We start from the raw sequence: 21,849 nt of genomic DNA, 5'->3' as shown, positions 1-21,849 counted from the left end.
GTCTGAATACTTTCCGTACCCACTGTATCTATGGAAGGTTGTTTCTGCCACTGAATAACAAAAATAAAAAAGGTAATAAGATATAAACTCGCAATTCTAAATAATGTCAGTCTTTTCCCCCTCTGAATTAGACTTTATAACTTGCAATTGCAATTTTTTTTTTACATCTCAATTCTGAGGAAGTCAGAATTGCGAGATAAACTCACAACTGCGAGAAAATGTAAGAATTGTGAAATAAAAAGCTTCCATAGATTCACATCCTGAAAAAAAAAGTGTGGGGTAGATTGTCAATCACGACAATGATTGTGAGAAGACTTAAATACCTAATTTAAAATGGCATACAAATGAAACAATATTCATATAATATAAAAAAAAACACCAACTCCACTAAGAGTAATTGATTACACATTTTATTAGGATTAAGACAACATCACAAAGTTACCAAATGAAGACAATACACTGCAAAAGGAGCCTCATCACCTCTCAGAGCTGAAACACATCAGACAGTGTAAGTTTATGGCAAAAGTGTTCAAGATGATGCACACTTAAATCTGCAGGATCGAGTTTGAAGTGTTGCCTTAAACAACGCAGATAGCACAAATGTCAAGGCCAGACAGTTTTTGTCAACTAAACTGTGCTTCCATCTCTGTGCTGTTCAACCAAAATGCATTCGCATTAAGATAAATCCTCCGGAGTCTTCCGCAGAGTGAAGAGTTTTCATGCACATGAAAGGAACGAGCACGGTGTTATAGACCTTAAAGGCAGACACGGCTTATATGTTTTGACATCTCCCAAATCTCCTGCCTTAGATCAGGACTAAAGAAAGAGGTTTAGAGATCATCCCTAGGAACAATCCAAGGGACTCCCTAATATTCTAGCCCCTCTCTTATGTATTTAGTGAAATGCGTCCTTTTGAAGTTGCATTTGCAGGCAAACTAATCTCAGGAGAAATGTTGAAATGCACAGTAAACTTCAGTCAAGTAAACAAAGTGGCAAATGTTGATGAAAGTTAAAGTGTGACATGGAAAGAATGTTAAGCACACAAATGCAAAGTCCCTGAGAGATGTTGGGGACCCCTGACCCACACACGTACACGCCAGTCACTATATGACACCAAATGAAAGCTAAAACTCGTCTAAATCGCCGTGGTGGTTTTGTTACAGTGTATATAGTATTGTATATGCACACAGACAGCTGGACTTAAGCATTAGTACGGTTTGTTGCTTTAATTCAAACATCCTCGCACCTCATTTTGGTCACAGAGAAATTCTTTTATATTGAGACAAAAAAAAATTAAGACAAAATGGTAACTTACGTACGTAAAATGACCAATGAAAAGTTTACGCTCAAGAACATTGTGGGGCCATTGGCTTAACATTTACACCAATTCACTGAGAACAAGAACATGGACGATACCTAACTAATACTCTTAGGAGACACAACTACAAAAATGAAGCATGAAGGGTAATGTTTCCAGGGTCCAGATTAGCAGACAGAAGGGGCTTTCACACTGGAGGAACCTTATCATAGTTCTTAGAACTATTGGCGGAAGTACCCGGATTTTGCCATGTTCGCACCGCAGGAACTAGGAAGGATTTTAGTTCTAGGGACTCCTTCTGGGGAAACTAAATTAGCTCCTACTTCAGAGTAGGGTCTAAACCAGCACTATAGGAACTACCAGCGACGTAAGTGTATGCTGACTGGTCAAACGCACGTGAAACACTGGTACCTGCCATTTTTTTAAAAAGCCATGTACACACACAGATTATAGCCTATATATTTACTCTACAAACTAACTCTACGAACATGGAAAACAATGACAGATGGACCTCTTGAGTTAAGGAGAAAATACAACGCAACTTTGAGGGAACAAGCAAAACCAATGTATTTCTGCTCAGCTAGTGACATTGGACATCAACCACACGGCAAACGCTAATGTTCTTTCTTTCGTTGTGTAATAGTTCTATCTAATAACATAGATATTAGACAGGCTGTTAAACAAACTGTGAACTAATGAAGATGGAGAATGCAAGCGCTGTGTTCTCAGGCTCTGGCGTTCTCAGCTCCATCAAAATAAAAGTCACAACAACAAGCGCAGCTTACGTCACTTCATAGTTCCTACTGGCAGTGCGAATGCAACCAGGAAAACGGCCCTCTGGGAATATTAATTCTAATGGAACCACCCTGGTGGCTACTAGTTCCTAGAAATGTCCGGTGCGAAAGCCCCAAGAGATTAAGGAGCAGGAAATGGCCACACTGATAGCGCCTGTGAGCAGGAACACAGGTTCAGTGCTAATTACGGGATGAAAAGGGCCCCACATTAGTTGGGATTCAATGGGGACTGAGGGTCTGGAATGCATGTTGTGGAAGAATTAGAAAAGGAGAAATGAGTGGGGGTTTACATCTCATCTCATAGCAAGTGAACTTCTGGAGGGGCTGATGAGGATAAACTATTTTTATCATTGCAGATAAACTTTACGTTTTATTCTGAAGGACACATTTGTTTTGATCTGTGATGTTGTTTTGGATGTTCTTTTAGTGTTTCCCTTTGTTGTTGTTTTTGTTGTGAACAGAGCCCCGTATAAAAAGTTGAGGGAGGGAGGGGAGAGTGAGACAATGAATAACTCCATTCTCCTCGTCCTCTGTTCATCCCGCCCGACTATTCGTCTACGTCTCTCCCCCCTCCTCACGGAGGGGCTGCTGTTAGCAGCGGGTCTCATAGATGCCGCTGCGGCCGATGTAACGCACCCATTTGATGACATCATGGTCGCTGTAGTTCAGCTTCGGCTCGAAGACCTTCAGGTAGCGCACTTTCAGTCCTGATGGAGCAAAAGGTACCTGAAAAGAGAAAGAAAATTCACACTTAGCTTGGTTAAACAGAGACTGCCTAAAAAAAAAAATCCATCTAAAAACAGAATCTCAAAACAACACACCTTACAATACGGTTTAATTTGTAAACATTAGTTAACATTAAGATTAATCAATGCTGTAGAAGTATTGTTCATGTTTATCTCAGGATTTACTAATACATTTTTAAGATCAAAAGTTGCATGTTAACATTATTTAATGCACTGTGAACCAACATGAACATTTGTATTGACTAACATTAACCAAGGTTAATAAATGCTGTAAAAATATATTGTTAATTCATGTTAGTTAATGCATTAACTAATGATCATAAATGAAACATTTTTGTAAAGTGTTACCTAAAACATTTTTAAACTGCTATTTGTATCAGCATAACTGATTCGTCACTTAACAGAACATAAAACATTTTTCATCCAGTTTTAGAGATCAAGCTGTTGTAGAATAATTGCAGAACATCCTGAACAAGAAGTGTTTAAAGTCAATGTCTGCATGTGTGAAAGTATTTGGGGCTCTTCAGGGATTCAAGCTGACCTCAAAGTTCATGGAGATGGGTGGGCGAGCCCACTTCTTTTTGTCATTAGTGGGTAGCAGCTCAATCTCAGCGCTGATCTGAGACTCCTTCATACCAGCCATTCGCTTGATCCTACAAAAGAACAACAAAAATCAGCTCCATGTAAAGCATCGCAGGTCATGAATATTCAACACTTTTTTTGATGAGTGAATTCACACAGCTTTTCCAGTTGCTCAAAGGTATTTCTATAATCATTTTAAAGTGGGCATGAAATGAAAAATCACCCTATCTATTTTCTAAATGCATGTTTTAGATCTTACTGTGAAAGATTAATTCATGTACGCTTAATTTAAGAAAACTGACCTTGTAATTTTGATCAAAATGTCATAACTGGATCTGTTATGACATTTTATGACTCATAAATGTAACCCATACTCAGAATTTGTCCTCTGCATCTAACCCATCCAAGTTAGTGCACACACATTAGGAACACAAACACACTGTAAATTGTGGACACACACACCTGGAGCAGTGGGCAGCCATTTTACTGTGGTGCCTGGGGAGAGATTGGGTAAAGGTGCCTTGCTCAAGGGCACCTCAGTCATTTCCTGCTGGTACTGAGAATCGAACCCACAACCTTTGGGTTACCAGTCTGACTCTCTAACCATTAGCCCATGACCCAATTCGATTATCTGTTATTACGCTGTACATCATAACACGGAAGAAAGAAATTGCCACTGTTTCTATTTCATCACGAGTTTAAAGACAATTTTGGGAAGGATTTTCATTTATATGTCAGGTACCAATCCTTGGAATTAATAGCTTTAAATGATTCTATTTATTACTGTACGGACCAATCATGCCGCACAAGTCCTGAAAAGTGAAGCCAATGCGTCTCGATCACCCCCAGGTGGTTGGTCCCTGTGTCGGTCATAAACCCCGCCCTCTGGGACATGAGACAAACTAAACAATTAAATTACACTTCAAATAATTTTTTTCCAAAGATGGTTTCTGTCATTTTATGTAGTTTTTAATCACTCTGATGTTAGTTCAAGTTTGTTTTTTTATTTTAAATAAGTTTGGTTTAAGTAATTTGATGCTATAAAAACGGGGGTGTGATGTCATGATTGAAAGCTGTGATTGACAGCTTCTCTGATCAAAGCAGTCACTGAGGGGCCAACAGATTTTTTTTTTCAGGAGGAGATTGGAGCTTTCACTTTAATTTCTACATTTCCATAACACATTTCCATGTGTTTATTTCACACCAACATAATGAGTTTTTCTGCAGTAAACCGTTTCTGCGGGAGTGTGAAGAGCAGACTCAGTTCCTGAATCAGCAAAAGATGTCAGCGCCATATTGGGACATTGGCGGCTTTCACTTTTCTACAATGGAAGAGAGAGGAGGTCCATATTTTTTTACAGTCTACAGTACAGAAGGATGGATTAAATGAAAATTTCCCTGATTTAAGATTCTGGAAATTACAAACTTAAAATTCTCTGATATTCTCAGGTTCTCCTTCACAATTGGAGCACAGTTAATATGTCTTGAAGCGAGTTTTGTTTTATCAGATCTTCACTCAGTAGAAAGCTAAAACTAAACAGTGGGATTTGAAACTGAATATTTAAATATAATGTGTTGCAAAATAGTTCCAAATAATGAGAAAATAAATCAGATTAAGTATCATTCATTCAGTGATTTAACCAAAATTATGTCTTATTTAATATCTAAACCATTTTTATTTAACTTAATTTCCATCAAAAATAACTACACTATCATTCAAAAATTTTGGGGTCGGTAAATTTTTTTATGTTTTTGCAAGAAGTCTTGTATGAGAATGTAGTGAGTTTGGTTTTATCAGATCCTCACTTCCTAAGTAGAAGAGGAAAATGAAACTGTGGTATTTGAAACTGAACATTTTGATGGTAATGTGAGAATGGCCTGATCTACCTTGTCAAGTAGTGATTACTTTATCCCAGATACTCAAACAAATGTCTCAACATCTGCACTGGGCAAAAATTTGCCAAAACAGATGAAAATGCAAATGAAGATAATGAACTTGTGCTGGAGGTAAAATCAAGCCGTACTTCCAAACAATGGCGTTCTCACTGGCTTTGTACTTGGCTTTTCCCTTCATACAGATGACTTGAACCCCACTGGTGTTGAGTGGAGTAGGAATGCGCACCTGTAGAGACACACACATCATGTACAACCAATATAGCATGTCCATCGGACATTTTAAGACTAATGAAGGTTATTTCTGGTGTCAGTCTCACCTCTATCTTCTGTGCTAGCAAGGAGGGCTTGAAGTTAGACTTGATCACCACCTTTACCTCCAGTTTGGTGCGGCCCACCTCACGGACCAACGGGATGACGCGGAAAGGGAGGATGATGTCTTTAGTGGTGCGGTACCTGAGACAAGGGTGCTGTCATTGTGTGCTTGCGTTTTTGTCACACAGCTAAGACACACACACACACACACACACTTTCTTCACTGACCTCATGAGCTCATACTCTCCGTCGGGAGGGATGAAGCTAATACTGCGCTCCGAGTCAAACTTGCTGAGACGGACACACTGATGGAACGTGCAGTCATCGATCGCAATGGACTGTTTCCCACTGCAGCAGGGGACACAGAGGAGAGAAACGCAACAATGAAGCAATGAGCAGAGACTGCAGAGAGACCACACACACATTACTCATCAGGGGTGGGCGGCATGACAGTATATACTGTGTGACGGTAGGAAAGTGTCAACTGGTAGAGATTTTGATATAACGCAAGACATATATTTAGATGGCTATTGGTGAGAAGGACTACTTTATGTATTTACATGTTAGAGTGATGAAGAAACATGGAATAATGTGAAAATACAAAGTGTGACGTGTCCCAAACAAGTCAAAATGAGGAAAAACGTGCTAAGATGTGTTGTTAGGCACAACACAAGCCGGGCTTTACATAGACTGTCAAGTTACTTCACGACTTGCCGCATTTATGGAGATTTTAACTGATACGTGGAGTACTTTATAACCGCTTTGAATGTGGCTCATCCAATCAGAATTTAGAGTCAAATTTGTTTTGTGTACTTGTGTCGCATAATGTGACATTAGTTTGTACATGTATATGTCCAAGATCCAAATAAAGTAACATCCTTTATTCAGTGAATAAAATTTACATCTTTTATTCAGTGAATTATCCAGTGAAAAAAGTCTTATTATCTAAACCAGGTGACACTTTATTTGAAGGTGTCCTTGTTATGGTGTACTTATACATTGTACTTATTATACATTATACATACTTACTATAAAATTATGGTTAGGAATAGGATTTGGTTTAAGGTTACTTGCATGTAATTACAGTAAGTACATATAACGTGTAACAAGGACACTGTAAAATAAAGTGTTATTCTAAACCATTTTTATTTAATTTCCATTAAAAATAATGATACTACCATTTCAAAAGTTTTGAGGTCAATAAAAGTTTCTTGTGCTCACCAAGACAGCATTTATTTAAACAATAAAAAAGTAATCAGTTAAACTGTGAAATATTACAATATTAAAAGAACTGTTCTGTTATAATATATTTTAAAATGTAATTTATATCTGTGATCAAAGCAGAATTTTCAGCATCATTACCCCAGTCTTCAGTGTCACATGATCCTTCAGAAATCATTCTAATATGATGATTTTCTGCTCAAGAGACATTTCTTATCATCATTGTTGAAAACAGTTGCGCTGCTTCATATGTTGTGGAAACGGCGATACATTTTTTTCCCAGGATTAAATAAAACATTCAAATAAAAAATATTTAAAATCTTTTGTAGCAATATATATGTCTTTACTGTCACATTTGATCAATTTAATGCATCCTAGCTAAATAAAAGTATTAATTTTTTTTTTTTAAATCATATTGACCCTTAAACCTTTGAACGCTAGTGTATATTGTAATATATACTGTTATTAGATTATGCAAGATTCTAGTCATACCGCCAACCTCTATTACCCATAATGCACAACATGACTTATATACTGCTATTATATTGAGAAGGATGTTTGCTTCCAGCACTGTGACCACAACAAAACTGCAAGGTTTGTGATTTGCTGATACCAGATTAGAAGAAATAAAGCATTATGCTGTGGTCAGAGCCGAGGAGGGGAGGCGTTTGAGGGGTCACAAGAAAAGAGATAAACTTTAACACAGACTCTAATGAGAGTGGCTATCAGTTCAGGTAAGGGGTTCTTCAGTAAAACAAGACGGGGGAAAGACTGTCGGTATGAGACGAGACAAATGAACTGAAGAAAAAGCTACGCTCCTTCACTTAGAGCCGCTAAACACTTCCTCACATATCAGGAGGCAAAGGCAGTGTCATCCCATGCAAAAAGATCATCTTTATTGAGACGTTTGATGGCATGACACAAAGACAGCTGACAAACGGCTAAGACAGGACTGAGTGGAGGTGACAGATCAGGTGATGTCAGGAGTGAGAGTTACGCTACCTGCCTCCCAACTCACTGAAGTCCAGCGGGAGAGAGGAGAGAGGCACACAAATCAACAGAAAAAAAATGGAAAAAATAAAGGGCTAAAACAAACGGCACCTCAGAATGAAACATTCCTCAATAAAGATACAAATACCTACCAGCACAAAAGGCAACGGGGGAGAGCGAGACTAAGACGGTATGTTACAGGACATAATGGAGCCAGGGAATGAATGTGCTCCACGTGAGATTTCCTGTAATTATCGTGTACAAATGTTCTGCACTTCATGGCACATCTTACCTTTCAGCACTTTTGTTCTCCTGGGCGCTTATAAGGCTTTATCAAAGATTATTCTGAGGATGCTACTATAATCAAAACATGACTATAGCATATGCTATAAATGATTTAGTCCTTAAAGTCAACATAAAATGGCTTTCGCGGCTCATTTTACTTCAACAATGTAATGCACTTCCAAGTAAAACAAAACATTCAACAGGACTTTATCAGTCGGGACTGACTGGACTGTGAAAAGTCCCTATTCTTAAACGTTACACACTTATAAGAATGCCCACCTGGAGGGCAAAACAAAGCTTTCCTCTGCTTCCCACCAGTTATTCTCACAAGGTTTGTACTAATGTACTAAACAAAAGACCACACTCAGCTTAATGCAGATGCACACAGAATATTAATGCCACACACTTAATTCCATATTAAAAGTTTTCCCATAGAAAACCATTATAAAGAAAGTGCTTAATGCATTAAGATTAAGAACTGTCTGGTTACCAGCATTCTTTAAAATATCTTCTTTTGTGCTGAACTGAGGAAAGAAACTCATACAGGCTTGGAACTACTTGAAGGCGAGTAAATGATGACAGAATTTTCATTTTTGGGTGAACTAACCCTTTTTTTTTGCTGTATGATTGTTTTTTTTTTGTTTTTTTGGGGGGTTCCCAAATGTGGGTTTGTGAACCTCTAGGGGCTCATGATAGAACTGCAGGTGGTTTGTGAGATAGTGATACAAATGCCAATACTAGATTAAATTTCATTTTAAAAAAGCAGAATTTTTAAATGTTTAAAATTTAAATTTAGAACACTTTACTCTGACCTTATGAGGAGTCATTATATGTCAACCCTCTTGTTCAATGGTTTACTCATCACAGCAGCCCTCACATTTCCATACGAGTGTCATCCAACTCACCTCTTGCCTGAGTCATCGGTAGTGCCACCTTTGCCCTGCTTGTCGATGACAATCTTGTCGTTCATGCCGAACTTGCACTCTGGCATTCCACTCAGGTAGCTCTTCATCACCACACGCCCTGACACATGGGCACTCAACACCTGACCTGCACACACAGACGCACAGAATACAATCACTTTGTGCAGTTTCATTACACAGTGATGGATGACATTAAAAATAGTAGTACTGTAATTCTCAACCATGAATCTACTGTAACTATTTGTCCAGTAGAGGACAGTAACTCTCACCCTGCGGTGACATCAGCAAGTTCACACTTTCCAGTACATCCAGGAAGAGTTCATTGCGGCGATATTTGATGCCTTCACGTCTCCAGCCGATCTGTCCAGTGACCTGACTGGTAATCTGAGACTGCTCCTCTTTCGTCTGAAGAACGCAACGTATAGCATGCGAGAGAAACATGAGCACAGCCAAAATACGAGCCAGACATTTTGTATTTTACACATTACGAGTTGTCATGTGAAAACATCATTGAAAATATAAATGTGAGATATAAAGGACTGCAGGGATGATGTACTTTTGTAGGCCAAAACCCGTAAAAAAGTTACCATTAACACATCCGGTTCCATCACCCTAAAGTCAGTGGGTTTTTTGAATGGGTTTTTGGTTAAATGCCTGAAATAAGGTCTGTGGTGAACACAAACTCAAAATATTTTCACGTTTTATTCAACGACGACATAAAACACCAATGCAAAAAACCCATTGGGGTTTTGTTGAGGGAACCAGAGTGACTTCCGGGTTGGCCAACAAAAATGTCACTACTCTATAATTGTAAAAGAATAACTGTGCTTACATGATGCTGGGCGCAGTGAATTACAGGTCATCAGTCACGTGGTGAGCGGTGATGTGAAGACGAGGGTGTCAGAAACATTAACACACAGTTCAGTTTCCACATGCTTCAAATAAAGGCTGTGCTCCATAAACTCAGATTTACACACTTCTGCTACAGGTACATTAATAGTGTCCATTCTCATAAAGCATATTAAGAAACCAAATGAACCATATGCTGGTGTGTCAAGCAGAACTTACCTGGCTCTTAATACCCTGTTGAGTAATGAAGGTCTTCAAGGCTCCGGTCTCAGAGTTCTGGGGGTACCCAAAATCCAGGATCTCTATAGTGAGGGCAAAGAGACAAACTATGAGTATGTGTTGAACTAATAAAGTAGCACTGCTCTACAGACTCCAGGAAATCAGGAGTTTTGAGCTTTAAGCCCATGTCTTTTTCATGTCTGTTGGGAATCGTTAGGCACCTCATGATCTGATCCGATTCTGGGAGTCACAATCAGATTCCAAAACAATTCTTGATCTATATTTATTATTTAATTAATTAATTAATTAGTTTACTGACTTTAAATCTTACATTTATTTGAGAATTTTTTTATTTAATTACTTAATTATAAGTACTTTTTAAAATAATTAAATTAAAAATGTAATTAAAACAATTGTGTGTTAAGAATTTTCAACTGACTAAGTATAGCTTCAAAACATACAAGCAAGTAGTAAATAATAAAGATAAACAAAGAAACCATTTAAAGCAATAAACAGAGAGCTTTAAGTATCTAAACGTTTTCCAGTTATGATCAATGAGAGTTTTCTCTCTCAGCTTTTTGCTGTTTGATTATTACTGATGAGAGAGGGAATCTAAAAGGTTGCATACACACTAATGCACAGATCTGTTTCGACAGATCAGATGTTTTGTCCTGTTTGTCTAATCCCTAAAGACATTACTGTGTTTAGACTAATTTCGTCATAAAAGCATTTTGAGATGCAAGTGCATTCAAAGGGATAGTTCACCCAAAAATTAAATTTCTGTCATTAATTACTCACCCTCATGTCGTTCCAAACCCATAAGACTTTTGTTCATCTTCAGAACACAAATGAAGATCTTTTTGATGAAATCAGAGATTTCTGTCCCTCCATTGACAGTCAACGCAACTACCACTTTGACGCTTCAAAAAGTTCATAAAGAAATCGTAAAACTAATCCACATGAATTGAAAAGATTTGTCCAAATTTTCTGAAGAGACTTGATCACTTTATATGATAAACAGATTTAATTTAGGCTTTTATTCAAATATAAACATTCATCAACTCACACATCAGCTGTGGCAAACGGAAGCTCAAGCATGTTTGCTTGACGTGCGAGAACCAATGAGGTTCATCCTTGTGTGTTACGCATAGGGGTGTAACGATACGCTCAGGTCACGATACGGTACGTATCTCGATACGGAGTTCATGATACGATACGTATCACGATATTTTGAACAAAATGAAACTGAAATTCAAACAAGATTTATTAAAAAAACATGAACAAATTTCAATAATTTTCCTTGTTGTACATACAAGATCACATTTCAATAAAATAAATAAATATAAAATTTTAATAAAAACCTTCTGTATTCAAATTAACAGTTGAATAGGGCTGTCTGTCACTGAAAAAAAATGTTAAATTTAACATGAACTTAGAATTATGAATAGGGGCCGTTCACATATCGCGTCTAAAAACGCATGGAAGGCGCGGCCGCACCGCTTCTCCTTCTTTCCAAAGCGCTTGCGCTCCCGTGGCGTCGGTCGTTGCTATGCAACCATGAACTGAGCTCTCCAAGAGGATCAGGATGTTTCTGCAAAGGATAAATGATTTCTAGCCCTTGCATTAGTTTTACTACGAGATATATTGATGGAGATAAGATATAAAAACCACCATGTACAGCTATGATCAGCTGTTTGGCTGAGCTTTTGATGTTTTGTTACGGAAAGGCCATAGCTGATCGGTTGATTCTTGTCACACAACCTGCGGTGCGCTTGCGGCATTCTGAGAAGTTGAGAATTGCATGCGCGTCGCGACCGCGTTGATCCCATTATGAGCTCGCCTGCCGCCCGGCTACATTTGAAAATAATAACTGACTTGCACGCGGAAAAGACGCAATATGTGAACGGACCCCACAGAACTTCTTAAAGCAAAGCATCGCAAGCGTCTTTTGCTTTTCTGTGAGCACAGCTGTTGCTGTGCACTGCGGTGAAAGAAAGCCACGACTTTTCTCACGCGACCATGCAAGAGACTGACATGAGAAACGTTTAAACCTGCTTGCAAGATTTAATGTGTGCCCGAAACACTTACTGAACTAGAGAGCTGATTGAGACACACCATCTACGATAAATCGTTACACCCCTAATACTTATAGTAATTTAAAAATGTGGTAGCATTGGATCTGGACAGGAAGGATAACTCTGGGAGTTGGAAGGGGTGTGTCGCGATTCTGCCTTCTCACATCGCGATACAGGTTCGTGGACCTGCGTATCGCGATTTCGGTTTCATATCGCATATCGTTACAGCCCTAGTTACGCAGGACGTTTAAGTGGTTTGTTTTTTTTGCGTGTCAAGCAGGTTCATTGAGCTTCTGTTTATGTTCACTGATTATTGTTTATATGGGAATAAAAACCTAAATTAAATCGGTCTCTTCAGAAAATTTGGACTAAACCGCTCAATTCATATGGATTAGTTTTATGATCCGTTTATGAACTTTTTGAAGCATCAAAGTGGTAGTTGTGTAGCTACCAATGGAGGAAAATCACTCGAATTTCATCCAAAAGATTTTCATTTGTGTACTTGAGCATTTTCATTTTTGGATGAACTCTTTAACCGTTTACACAGAATCACGCACACAGTGAGTGCTCCTCAAAGCGAATGTGAGCATTTGAAAGCAGCTGTCTGTTAGTAAGTGAATTTTGTGTATTGAATATATAGGTCAACTGCATTGCAAATGGCAAAAATGATGCCTTCGGGGAGCATTTTTAAGGGAAAACACTAAAATGCCAGCAGGCCACACATTGTAGCAAAGCACGTATTTCTCACAGCGCATTTTCCTGTGCAATAAAGCCTGCGATTGCCCTTGTAATTCGCTTCAATCTTATAGAATTTTATAGAAGATTATTTTATGGAAGGGTCGAGGGTTTGTGTGTGTGTAGGATTTGAAGCAAGCAGAATATGGCTGTTTCTAGAGCACACATAATGCCATCGTGCATCTTAAGGTAAAATGAATCTCAGATACACTGAAGAGAGAATTGTGATGCATCAGATAATCAAATTTTTTTTTTCTCCCATCCCTAACGTACTCATTTATAATAAACATTCTTTTTTGGGGGGGTCAGGAAAATGACACAATGACACAAACCAAAATTTAAAATAACTTAAATATTATTAATATAAACTTAATTATATTATTTAAATGTAATTGTTACTATAATTATTTATATTTTTATTATGATTTAAAAAAAATTTTTTACATTGAAGCAAAAAGACAATTTATCCTCTTTTTTTTTTGTTCCTTTGAACATGGTTATATTTTATATACTTTCCCAACAATCATAGGCTGGAATTTATTTGAAAAATGTGTGATAATTGCATTCGGCCATTGTAAAGTCTGTCAAGTGAACAGGTACTGGTTGTCCAAAAAAAAAAAAAAAAAAAAAAAAAAAAAAAAAAGTTACTGCAGGAAAGGGATTTTAAGGTTATGGTACAATATAATCACTAATGACACAGTTCTGCAAAGCTGCTTTATAGTTTGCTTTATAGTTATAACTTTGCAATACTGACACTGTTATTGTCCCGTTAATTACTGTGAAGCTGCTTTGAAACAATCTGTATTGTATAAAGTGCTATTTAAATAAATGTGACTTGACTTGAGCTCAAATGTGAATCAACAGCATCCATCTCAGGGAGCAGAGGAGATGTCTGTCTGTCTGTGCAGTATTTTCTTTAGGCTTCGATTTTCTCATTAACATTTCATAAAAATCAAAACCTAAAAAAACAACAGCACAACAGTCGTGGTAAGAGTTCGTGGCTGGAACTGGCAAAGAAGGGAACTGCAGTATAATCAACGTTACAGTCAAGCAATAGATAGAGGTAATTATATCTTTACTATGGTAATAATAATGGAAAGATAATTCTGCTGAATGGAGAAGGGAGTCATCGTACCATCTAGAAGCTCGTAGATCAACACAAAGTTGTTCTTGATGTTCTCCTCGCTGATCTTGCCGAAATAGGCGGTCATGACGTCACACATCTTGTAGAGGAACTCAAACACCATGGCTGCGTTGACATTCTGCTTGGTAACGGCAGCCAGCCAGATGTTGGAGCGCTTGACGTGGAAGAAGCTGGTTCGGGCGATGTTTGTGACGGGCGAGCGCACCTGCTGACGTGCGTGGATCACGTTCACACGGAACGCATCCACCGCATTCCTCCTGCAGAAAGACCATTGGGGTGGTGTGAGATTGGTGTAGATTTATTTGAAAATAACCGTTAGGTTAATTGACTAATCAAAAAATAATTGACAGATTTATTGATTGGAAAAATAACAATTAGTTGCAGCCTAATCAAACATCAGGGGCTGGTAACTCAAAAGCTGTTAGTTCCAATGAAAGCTGCAACCCAGCAGAATCACTCACAGTTTTGCTGCCAAAAACTCAACTACTGACTGGAGCACAACGCTATAGCTCTACTTCAAAACCTAGTGAGCTGCCTCACTGCCTACATAACAAGCTACTTTCTAAGGGTGTGTTCACACCCTGGTTCCATTCTCTTGGACAAAGTGACACATTTACACCATGTCCTAACCAGACGCGAGGCTGTGACGTGATAAAAGGTATCTTTTCTATGTTAATCTGAGTTTTTGTCCTAACTAGCTGCGACACACAATGATTCTATTTTAGAAACGGTTTCTATTTTTCTGCTACGTCGCAGCTGGAACAACACAAAGCATGATAACGATAATCTCAGGTACTGTTTATGCACTTTATTTAATGTTAAAAGTGTCTAACATTTAAATATCATTTTGTGTGTCTTTTATAGCTGCACTGAAAGCAACAATGGACAATTCACCTCAGATCTTCAAAATTAATAAAAGGAAACAAGAACATTCAAACGGTCAACTTATTGTTAACAGACAAGTGTATTCAAAGACAAACATTGTTTCAGTAACTCAGTATGTATTTTTAATAATGTTAAAATAGTGTAAAATTCATGAATTTGATTATGTACTTATCCATTTCATAGTCAGTACCAGATGTGGCGAATTTCGACCCCCTGCCTGATTATTACCCCCCTAGTATGGACCCTTTTCACAGACTGTGATGATGTGTTTTAACAGTCATCAATATTTTAAATACTGCAAAAAAAATTTATATTTTCATTTTTTTTTTTAAAACTTAGGTACATTTATAACACTATACCTAGTATTATATTACCTTTGCATCAAATAACAAAAATCTAGTTAACGCTGCTGTGAGGGTGTTTCTAATACAGCGGCTATGGGAGTGACAGTAAAAATGACATCTTTCTCTCTTCTGACTGCCGTTATCAATCGCTCTCTATTTAAAAGTTGTGAAAACACTATTGTGAAGTTTTTCTTTTGCTATTTGAGCAAATGAAAACAAAATATATATTTAATGTATTCTCTCATTCACCGCTATAGAATTTTACACAACTATGATGACTTCCGCTTCTGAGAAACCCGGATATGTGAAAAGGGTCTATTGGTAGGTTTAGGAGTAGGTGTGGGGGAGGGATTAGGATTATGGGTGGGGTTAAGATTAGGCAATCAGGTAGCGACTTCAATGCGGGGGGGGTGATAATTTGGAAGGGGGTCGGGTCGAAATTCGGCACAACACCGGGAGCTTGCAGAGAGAGCCCGCCCATGCGTTCTTCTGATTGGCAGTGATTTTTGATTGACTTTATTGCTTCTCATAGTCACGTTGCATCTGGTGTGGACAGACAAATTGTTTGTCACTGGAATCTTATCGCATTGCGTATGGTTAGGACACGATATCAGTCCTGGTTCGCTTAGCATTCACACTGTTTAACACCGAATCTAAAGATACAAAAAAGAAAAAAGGAGATGCGTTCTGTCCTTTTTAGGGTCACGTTTTGTGACATTGTGTCCTGTTTTTGGTTCATTTACATGTCTTTGGTCCGTGTTGCGTTCATATATCTGTTGAACCGCAACAGAGTTTGTTTGAAAGTAGGGCTGGGCGATATATCCCATGCGATTGTCACGCGCATTTCGTCAGTAAAGCCGGTTCCCTGATTACCGCGAAATCGCCATCACCTGCTTTCAAATGGAGCGGCATTTAATAGACAGAGCTGTAGTTCACTGACAAGCTATGCAATATCGCGTTCATTATCGAAGGCGATTCATCTGCGATAATGAACGCGATATTGCGTAGCTTGTCAGTGATCTACGGTTCTGTCTATTAAATGCCGCTCCATTTGAAAGCAGGTGATGACGATTTCACAGTAATCAGGGAACCGGCTTTACTGACGAAATGCGCGTGACAATCGCATGCGATATATCGCCCAGCCCTATTTGAAAGCAGATCAGGGTCCACTTGTTTGGTGTACCAGGGTATGGATGGCAGCGTTTACACTCATTCAAATGGACCACAGTAACAGAGCAATCGCACCAGAGTTTGTTTTAATCGAACCAATCCTGCCAAGTGTGAACACACCCCAAGTCAACACCTTGGGGTGGAAGTCTCTGGAGAAAGCAACACTTATTATACTGATCCTAAAGCAAAGCACACAAGAAAAGTGATTTACAGTTGATTCAGACAGTTTGGCATTAGCATGACAAGTCTGCCATTTTCACAGGAAGATCCAGTTATGACATTTTGATTAAACATGATAACCAACATTTTTTAAAAATTAAAGATATGCCGTCTAGGTAGGCAACTTACTAGACGTTGGAATCAAACTTACATTTAGCTTATCTCTGGGTTTATAAAATAAGCATCACTTCATTTCAGCTGTCCGTTTTTACGCTACATACACGTTTTCAGCCCCTCTGTCCTCCAGGCACACTCGACATGCACACGCACTGCTACTTCATCTAATGATCTCTCTTTTTCATACAGCCCTGCATGCATGCATGAGCACACACACTGCGACAGTATGAGTTGGCAGCGACGTACAGACCCACTGTATCCATAGCAACCCTTCCCTGAACAGACCATGACTAGACGGTTGCCTGAATATTCCAGAACGGAACTTCCACGCAATCACAGGCCGTGTTCTAAAAGTCTCACTCTCCCCTTTCTCTTCATATCCCTACTGAAGGTGCAGAACTGGGTCATACTGAGTTTAAAAAAAAAAATAAAAAGAGGAGGGTCGCAACATTTGATTGCTATTATGCCTACAGAGGCCAAAAACGATAGGAGCTTAAAGGAGCACAAAGGTAAGAGCTAAAATACAAGAACGCATACCCTTGATGTTAAAACCTAGATATACTTCCTGCTGACGCAATCAAAGACTATCTTCCCACCAGTCGAAACACAACCTCAAACATTTTACAAACCACACTGACTTACCCGATGTCATCACGGTAGACACGGGAGATCAGCACCTCGCCCTTGTGGTTGTAGATGAAGAGTCCTCCGATCATGGTGTTGGTCTCACTCACTGTTTACAGGCCATTTTGGAAAACTGAAGAGAGGCAGAGCCAAGCTGTCAGTCACTGGAAAGATAATCTGCCAAAAACAATTTAATTGTATGTTCATGCCATGGTTATATTTGTTGCACTGAACTTAGCTTATTCTGTTTTTTAAATTTCTTAAATGTAAAAATATAGAGAAAAAAAAGAAGAAAAAAAAGAGGACAAATAAGGAAAAAAGAATTAGTTCACTTTAAAAATAAAAATTACTCCAAGCTTTACTCACCCTCAAGCCATCCTAGGTGTATATGACTTTCTTCTTTCTGATGATAACAAAATGGGAGTTATATTAATAAATATCCTGATGCATCCCAGCTTTATAATGGCAGTGAATGGGACCAACAAGTATGAGCTTAAGGAAGTGTCTCCATCCATCATAAACATACCCCACACGGCTCTGGAGGTTTATTAAAGGCCTTCTGAAGTGAAGCGATGCGTTTGTGTAAGAAAAATATCAATTTTTTAACAAGTTAAATAATAACTAGCTTTCGCCAGACCGCCTTCTGTATTCAACTTACGAAGAAAGTGTAACTGGCACGACATTGCTGTAAGCCAGTGATTATAATTTGTAATGTTTTAAATATGGATATTTTTCTTACAAAAACCTATCGCTTCATTTCAGAAGGACTTTATTAACCCACTGGAGTCGTATGGATTACTTTTATGATGGATGGATATGCTTTTTGGAGGTTCAAAAACTCTGACAATATTCAATGCCATTACAAAGCCGGGAAGAGCCAGGATGTTATTTAACTCTGTGTTTGGCTGAAAGAAGGAAGCCATATACACCTAGGATGGCTTGAGGGTGAGTAAATTATGGAATAATTTAGGGCTGGGACAATACATCGATTCTCAATTGATACAATGAATCTGGATCTATCCAGATAATCAATTCTGAGCTTAGTTTTAACAGCAGATGGCTAGTTTTCAATTGCACACTCTCAAACGCTCACGAAGAAGACTCATGCTTTCGGCTGAGTCATGTGAGTGGTTAAATATACTTGCAACTTGGGAAGCTTTTAGGATGCGAGATAGGTTTAAGTGGTGTGTGTAAAGGAACTGGAAGCAGGCATTGTACAAGTGTTTCTAAAGCATGTATAGCAGTGCCATCTGCTGTTTAAAAACTAAGCTCAGAATCAATTCGAGAGAGAAAAAAAAAAATCAAATAAAAAATATCTGAAAATATCAGAATCGCTCCAGATGAAATGAGAGTCGATGTATTGTCCCAGCCCTAGAATAATTTTCATTTTAGGGTGAACTATCCCTTTAAGATGACAGACAAATTTATAAGGACACAAGCCATGCACACTACTTTTACGATGCTGTTCAACAGCACTGCGCTCATTCACTTTCATTGAATGGAAAAGAGCAGCGTGGACATTCTGCAAAACATCTCCTTTTGTGTTCACTTAAAAATAAAACATTTGTATTTGTATATTATATTTTGTCCATAGGTTCAGTAAACTAGAATTTGACTATTATTTCATAGACTTTACAGGGTTAAACTGACATTTCCCAGTCACTGTCATCTCTCTGGATGACAGGACCCCTGCCATTTAACAAAGCAGAAAAATAACAAGAACAGATAACAGCTGTTTGTAATTCAACCAAAATTAACCTGAACATGATTATGCAGGCAGGCGTAACCTCTGCAATGATTTGTGAGTGAAATTAATATTAATATACAGTCAGTCTGCATAGCGTGTACACTAGATTACACCCCACTCGATAAAACAACATTAGGAATGATTACTGGGACACCAAAACAGTTCCAGTGCTTATGAATATATTTGAATATTCATAAACATGATGCATATTTTGATGATGATGTCATTTCTCAGCTCTACAGCATCCATCATGGCTGCTAATGGAAAAATAGAAGAGTTCACATGGAAATGCTGGCGTAGACTTTATAATAATAAAAAAAAATCATTATTTCCAATAATGATTTTAATAAATGTATAATCCTCTGCCGCATCTACTATTTTTGCGGATGGAGGCTCAGACCAGCCCACTGCGGACTGCCTGTGTCGCCTCAAAAATCACAAGACGCTAATAAACAAACACATTCAATCCAGATTCTATATTATAGTATCGTTATGAAAAAGAGATTATTATTTAATTTAAAATGCTTGTGTGAAACAGACGATATCGTTGAATGTAAAGGTATGTGGCGCGAGCCGCAGCTCTTCCCATTCAAACTCTCAAACATCACGATTTTAAAAGTATTGCGTTTTCTTTAAATAACGAGTCCCAATTAATCCACTTTATTCATTTAACATATTTCCATTCGTGAATATAACGTAAAACACCCGCGTCCGGCTAGTTAGCTGGTTAAGCTAACTAACTAGCCCAGCTCGGTTGTGTCACGACTGTCCGGACCGGTGGATTCACTCAATCACTCTCTCTCTCTCACTCACCTCTGCGTGTCTGTCTCTGTGTCTCCCTCCGGACCGGACCTGGACCGGCTCAGCAGAGACAGCTGTGTTCGGTTCTGACCGAAGCTCTGAGTTATTGAGTGTATTTTGTGTTTCAGGCTGCGGTCACCGTTCACTCATGAATCCAAGATGTCGCCCGCTCCTCCCTCCCTCTGCAGCCGTCAGCTGACACGCGCGCACGCACACACATGTTGGTTTCACGATATTATTGAGGACATCCAATGCTTTCTATGCGTACTGAACTCTAATCTTAACTTGACTTGCCAACCTCCGCTGAAGAAAATAAGGTCATTTAGGTAAAAGGGACACTCTATATTTGAGATGTAGGAAAGCCTCAGTTTGATGGCAGGTAACAAACGAAAACAAAAATGCTCACAGGTAGGCTACAGTGGTTTAGCGGGCTGACGCTATAGGTGTGCTTAAATAAATAATACTTAAAGTCCTCCTGTAGTCAATTATTTTAGCCCTTAAAACTCATCTTTGATCACCAAAATTACATATTTAAAGTTTTTTTCTGTGAAAAAAATTCTTCATGCCTTAAAGGATTAGTCCACTTTCAAATACAATTTTCCTGATAATTTACTCACCCCCATGTCATCCAAGATATGCAAATTAGCCCCGCCTCCACTCACTCACACAAGCTCAGAGATCCACTTGTTCAACTTACTAAGATAAACGCTGCACAATGGTATCAATGGTATTACAACGTCGGACATATAATGGTAATTAAAGGATTAGTCCACTTTTAAATAAAATTTTCCTGATAATTTACTCACCCCCATGTCATCCAAGATGTTTGTCTTTCTTTCTTCAGTCGAAAAGAAATTAATGTTTTTGATGAAAACATTCCAGGATTTTTCTCCTTATAGTGGACTTCAATGGCCTCCAGACGGTTGAAGGTCAAAATGACAGTTTCAGTGCAGCTTCAAAGGGCTTTAAACGATAACAGACGAGGAATAAGGGTCTTATCTAGAGAAACAATCGGTCATTTAAAAAAAAAAAAACCACCGTTTATGCTTTATAAACACAAAATATCTCTTTGCACGTGCTTCCGCTTTCCGCATTCTTCAAAAAACTTACGCTTTATGTCCTACGCCTTCCCTATTCTACTTACGGAACGAACGTGGCGCCAGTTTAGTTTTTTTCCTAAAGTAGAATAGGGAAGGCGTTACATTACATTCAGTTCACAATTAAGTATATTCTTTTAAAGTATATTATTTTCATAAAAACTCTTTTTAAAAGTATGCTAAAGTGTACTTCTTTAACGGTAAAGTTTTGTGTAAATAAACTCGAAGACTGCTGGATTGGATTGGACTCCAGATGTGTGTGTTGGAGGAGAGTTTTTCCACTGTGATTGATGATGATCTTGTCAAATGAAGGGTTACAGATCACAGCAAAAGACTGTATATAATTTTCTTAGGTACTGTAAGTTTTCATATTTTGTGTTTGCTTTTGCTCCTCCTCTTTGTCTGCCTTCTGGAATCCATGTTTAAGAGCAAAATCAATTCAGGCCGCATGGTTTATTACAGCTTCTTGTTGGCCCTCTTACATTTCAGTGTTGGATAGTGTTAGCTGCCAAAAAACCTGACCAAAAACAAAAAAAAGCCCTTTAATGAAAGTTATCATCAGTTTTATTGTCAAAAGGTGAAAATTGTCGTCTGGTCACTCATAATAATAGCTCAGCAATAGTCTCCTCTACAAGCTGCATGATTTATGTGTATAAAGGATGCATAATCATTTTGAGATGCTTCATCATCTGTAAGTGATTCCATCTGAGTCGTTGTATATAAATTATGGCTTGTCCCTGGATCTTCTTTTGATAC

At 38.3% G+C, this 21,849-nt stretch overlaps 1 protein-coding gene across 3 annotated transcripts; it reads right to left on the bottom strand.

Moving 5' to 3' along the window:
* Nucleotides 1–394: 394 nt before the first annotated feature.
* Nucleotides 395–20,190, bottom strand: ap2m1b (adaptor related protein complex 2 subunit mu 1b). Of its 3 annotated transcripts, none has more exons than XM_048168276.1 (12): nt 20,009–20,189; nt 17,467–17,625; nt 14,081–14,346; nt 10,136–10,218; nt 9,900–9,905; nt 9,337–9,472; nt 9,050–9,194; nt 5,877–5,996; nt 5,654–5,789; nt 5,465–5,562; nt 3,400–3,511; nt 395–2,838 (listed from the first exon to the last, which is right to left on the bottom strand). In XM_048168276.1, exons 2-12 carry the CDS (start codon nt 17,538–17,540, stop codon nt 2,704–2,706), a joined length of 1,311 nt encoding a protein of 436 aa, XP_048024233.1. In that variant the 5' UTR covers nt 17,541–17,625; nt 20,009–20,189; the 3' UTR covers nt 395–2,703. The 3 variants fall into 3 exon arrangements, with proteins under 3 accessions (XP_048024233.1, XP_048024234.1, XP_048024235.1); XM_048168277.1 differs by having other exon boundaries at nt 17,467–17,581; XM_048168278.1 differs by lacking the exon at nt 9,900–9,905 and having other exon boundaries at nt 20,009–20,190.
* Between the last annotated feature and the right edge of the window lie 1,659 nt (nt 20,191–21,849).

This window comes from Megalobrama amblycephala, linkage group LG19 (assembly GCF_018812025.1).
Source record: "Megalobrama amblycephala isolate DHTTF-2021 linkage group LG19, ASM1881202v1, whole genome shotgun sequence".
NCBI lineage: Eukaryota > Metazoa > Chordata > Actinopteri > Cypriniformes > Xenocyprididae > Megalobrama > Megalobrama amblycephala.
This window is presented reverse-complemented; position numbering and strand designations above follow the sequence as displayed.

What these genes read in the sequence shown, in the direction of transcription:
- ap2m1b (XM_048168276.1), bottom strand. Translation starts at nt 17,540, where the DNA reads ATGATCGGAGGACTCTTCATCTACAACCACAAGGGCGAGGTGCTGATC. An exon ending in GGAGAGTATGAGCTCATGAG is followed by an intron (nt 5,790 to 5,876) that starts GTCAGTGAAGAA and finishes CCCTTGTCTCAG; the next exon opens with GTACCGCACCACTAAAGACA. An exon ending in GAGAACGCCATTGTTTGGAA is followed by an intron (nt 3,512 to 5,464) that starts GTACGGCTTGAT and finishes GTTCTTTTGTAG; the next exon opens with GATCAAGCGAATGGCTGGTA.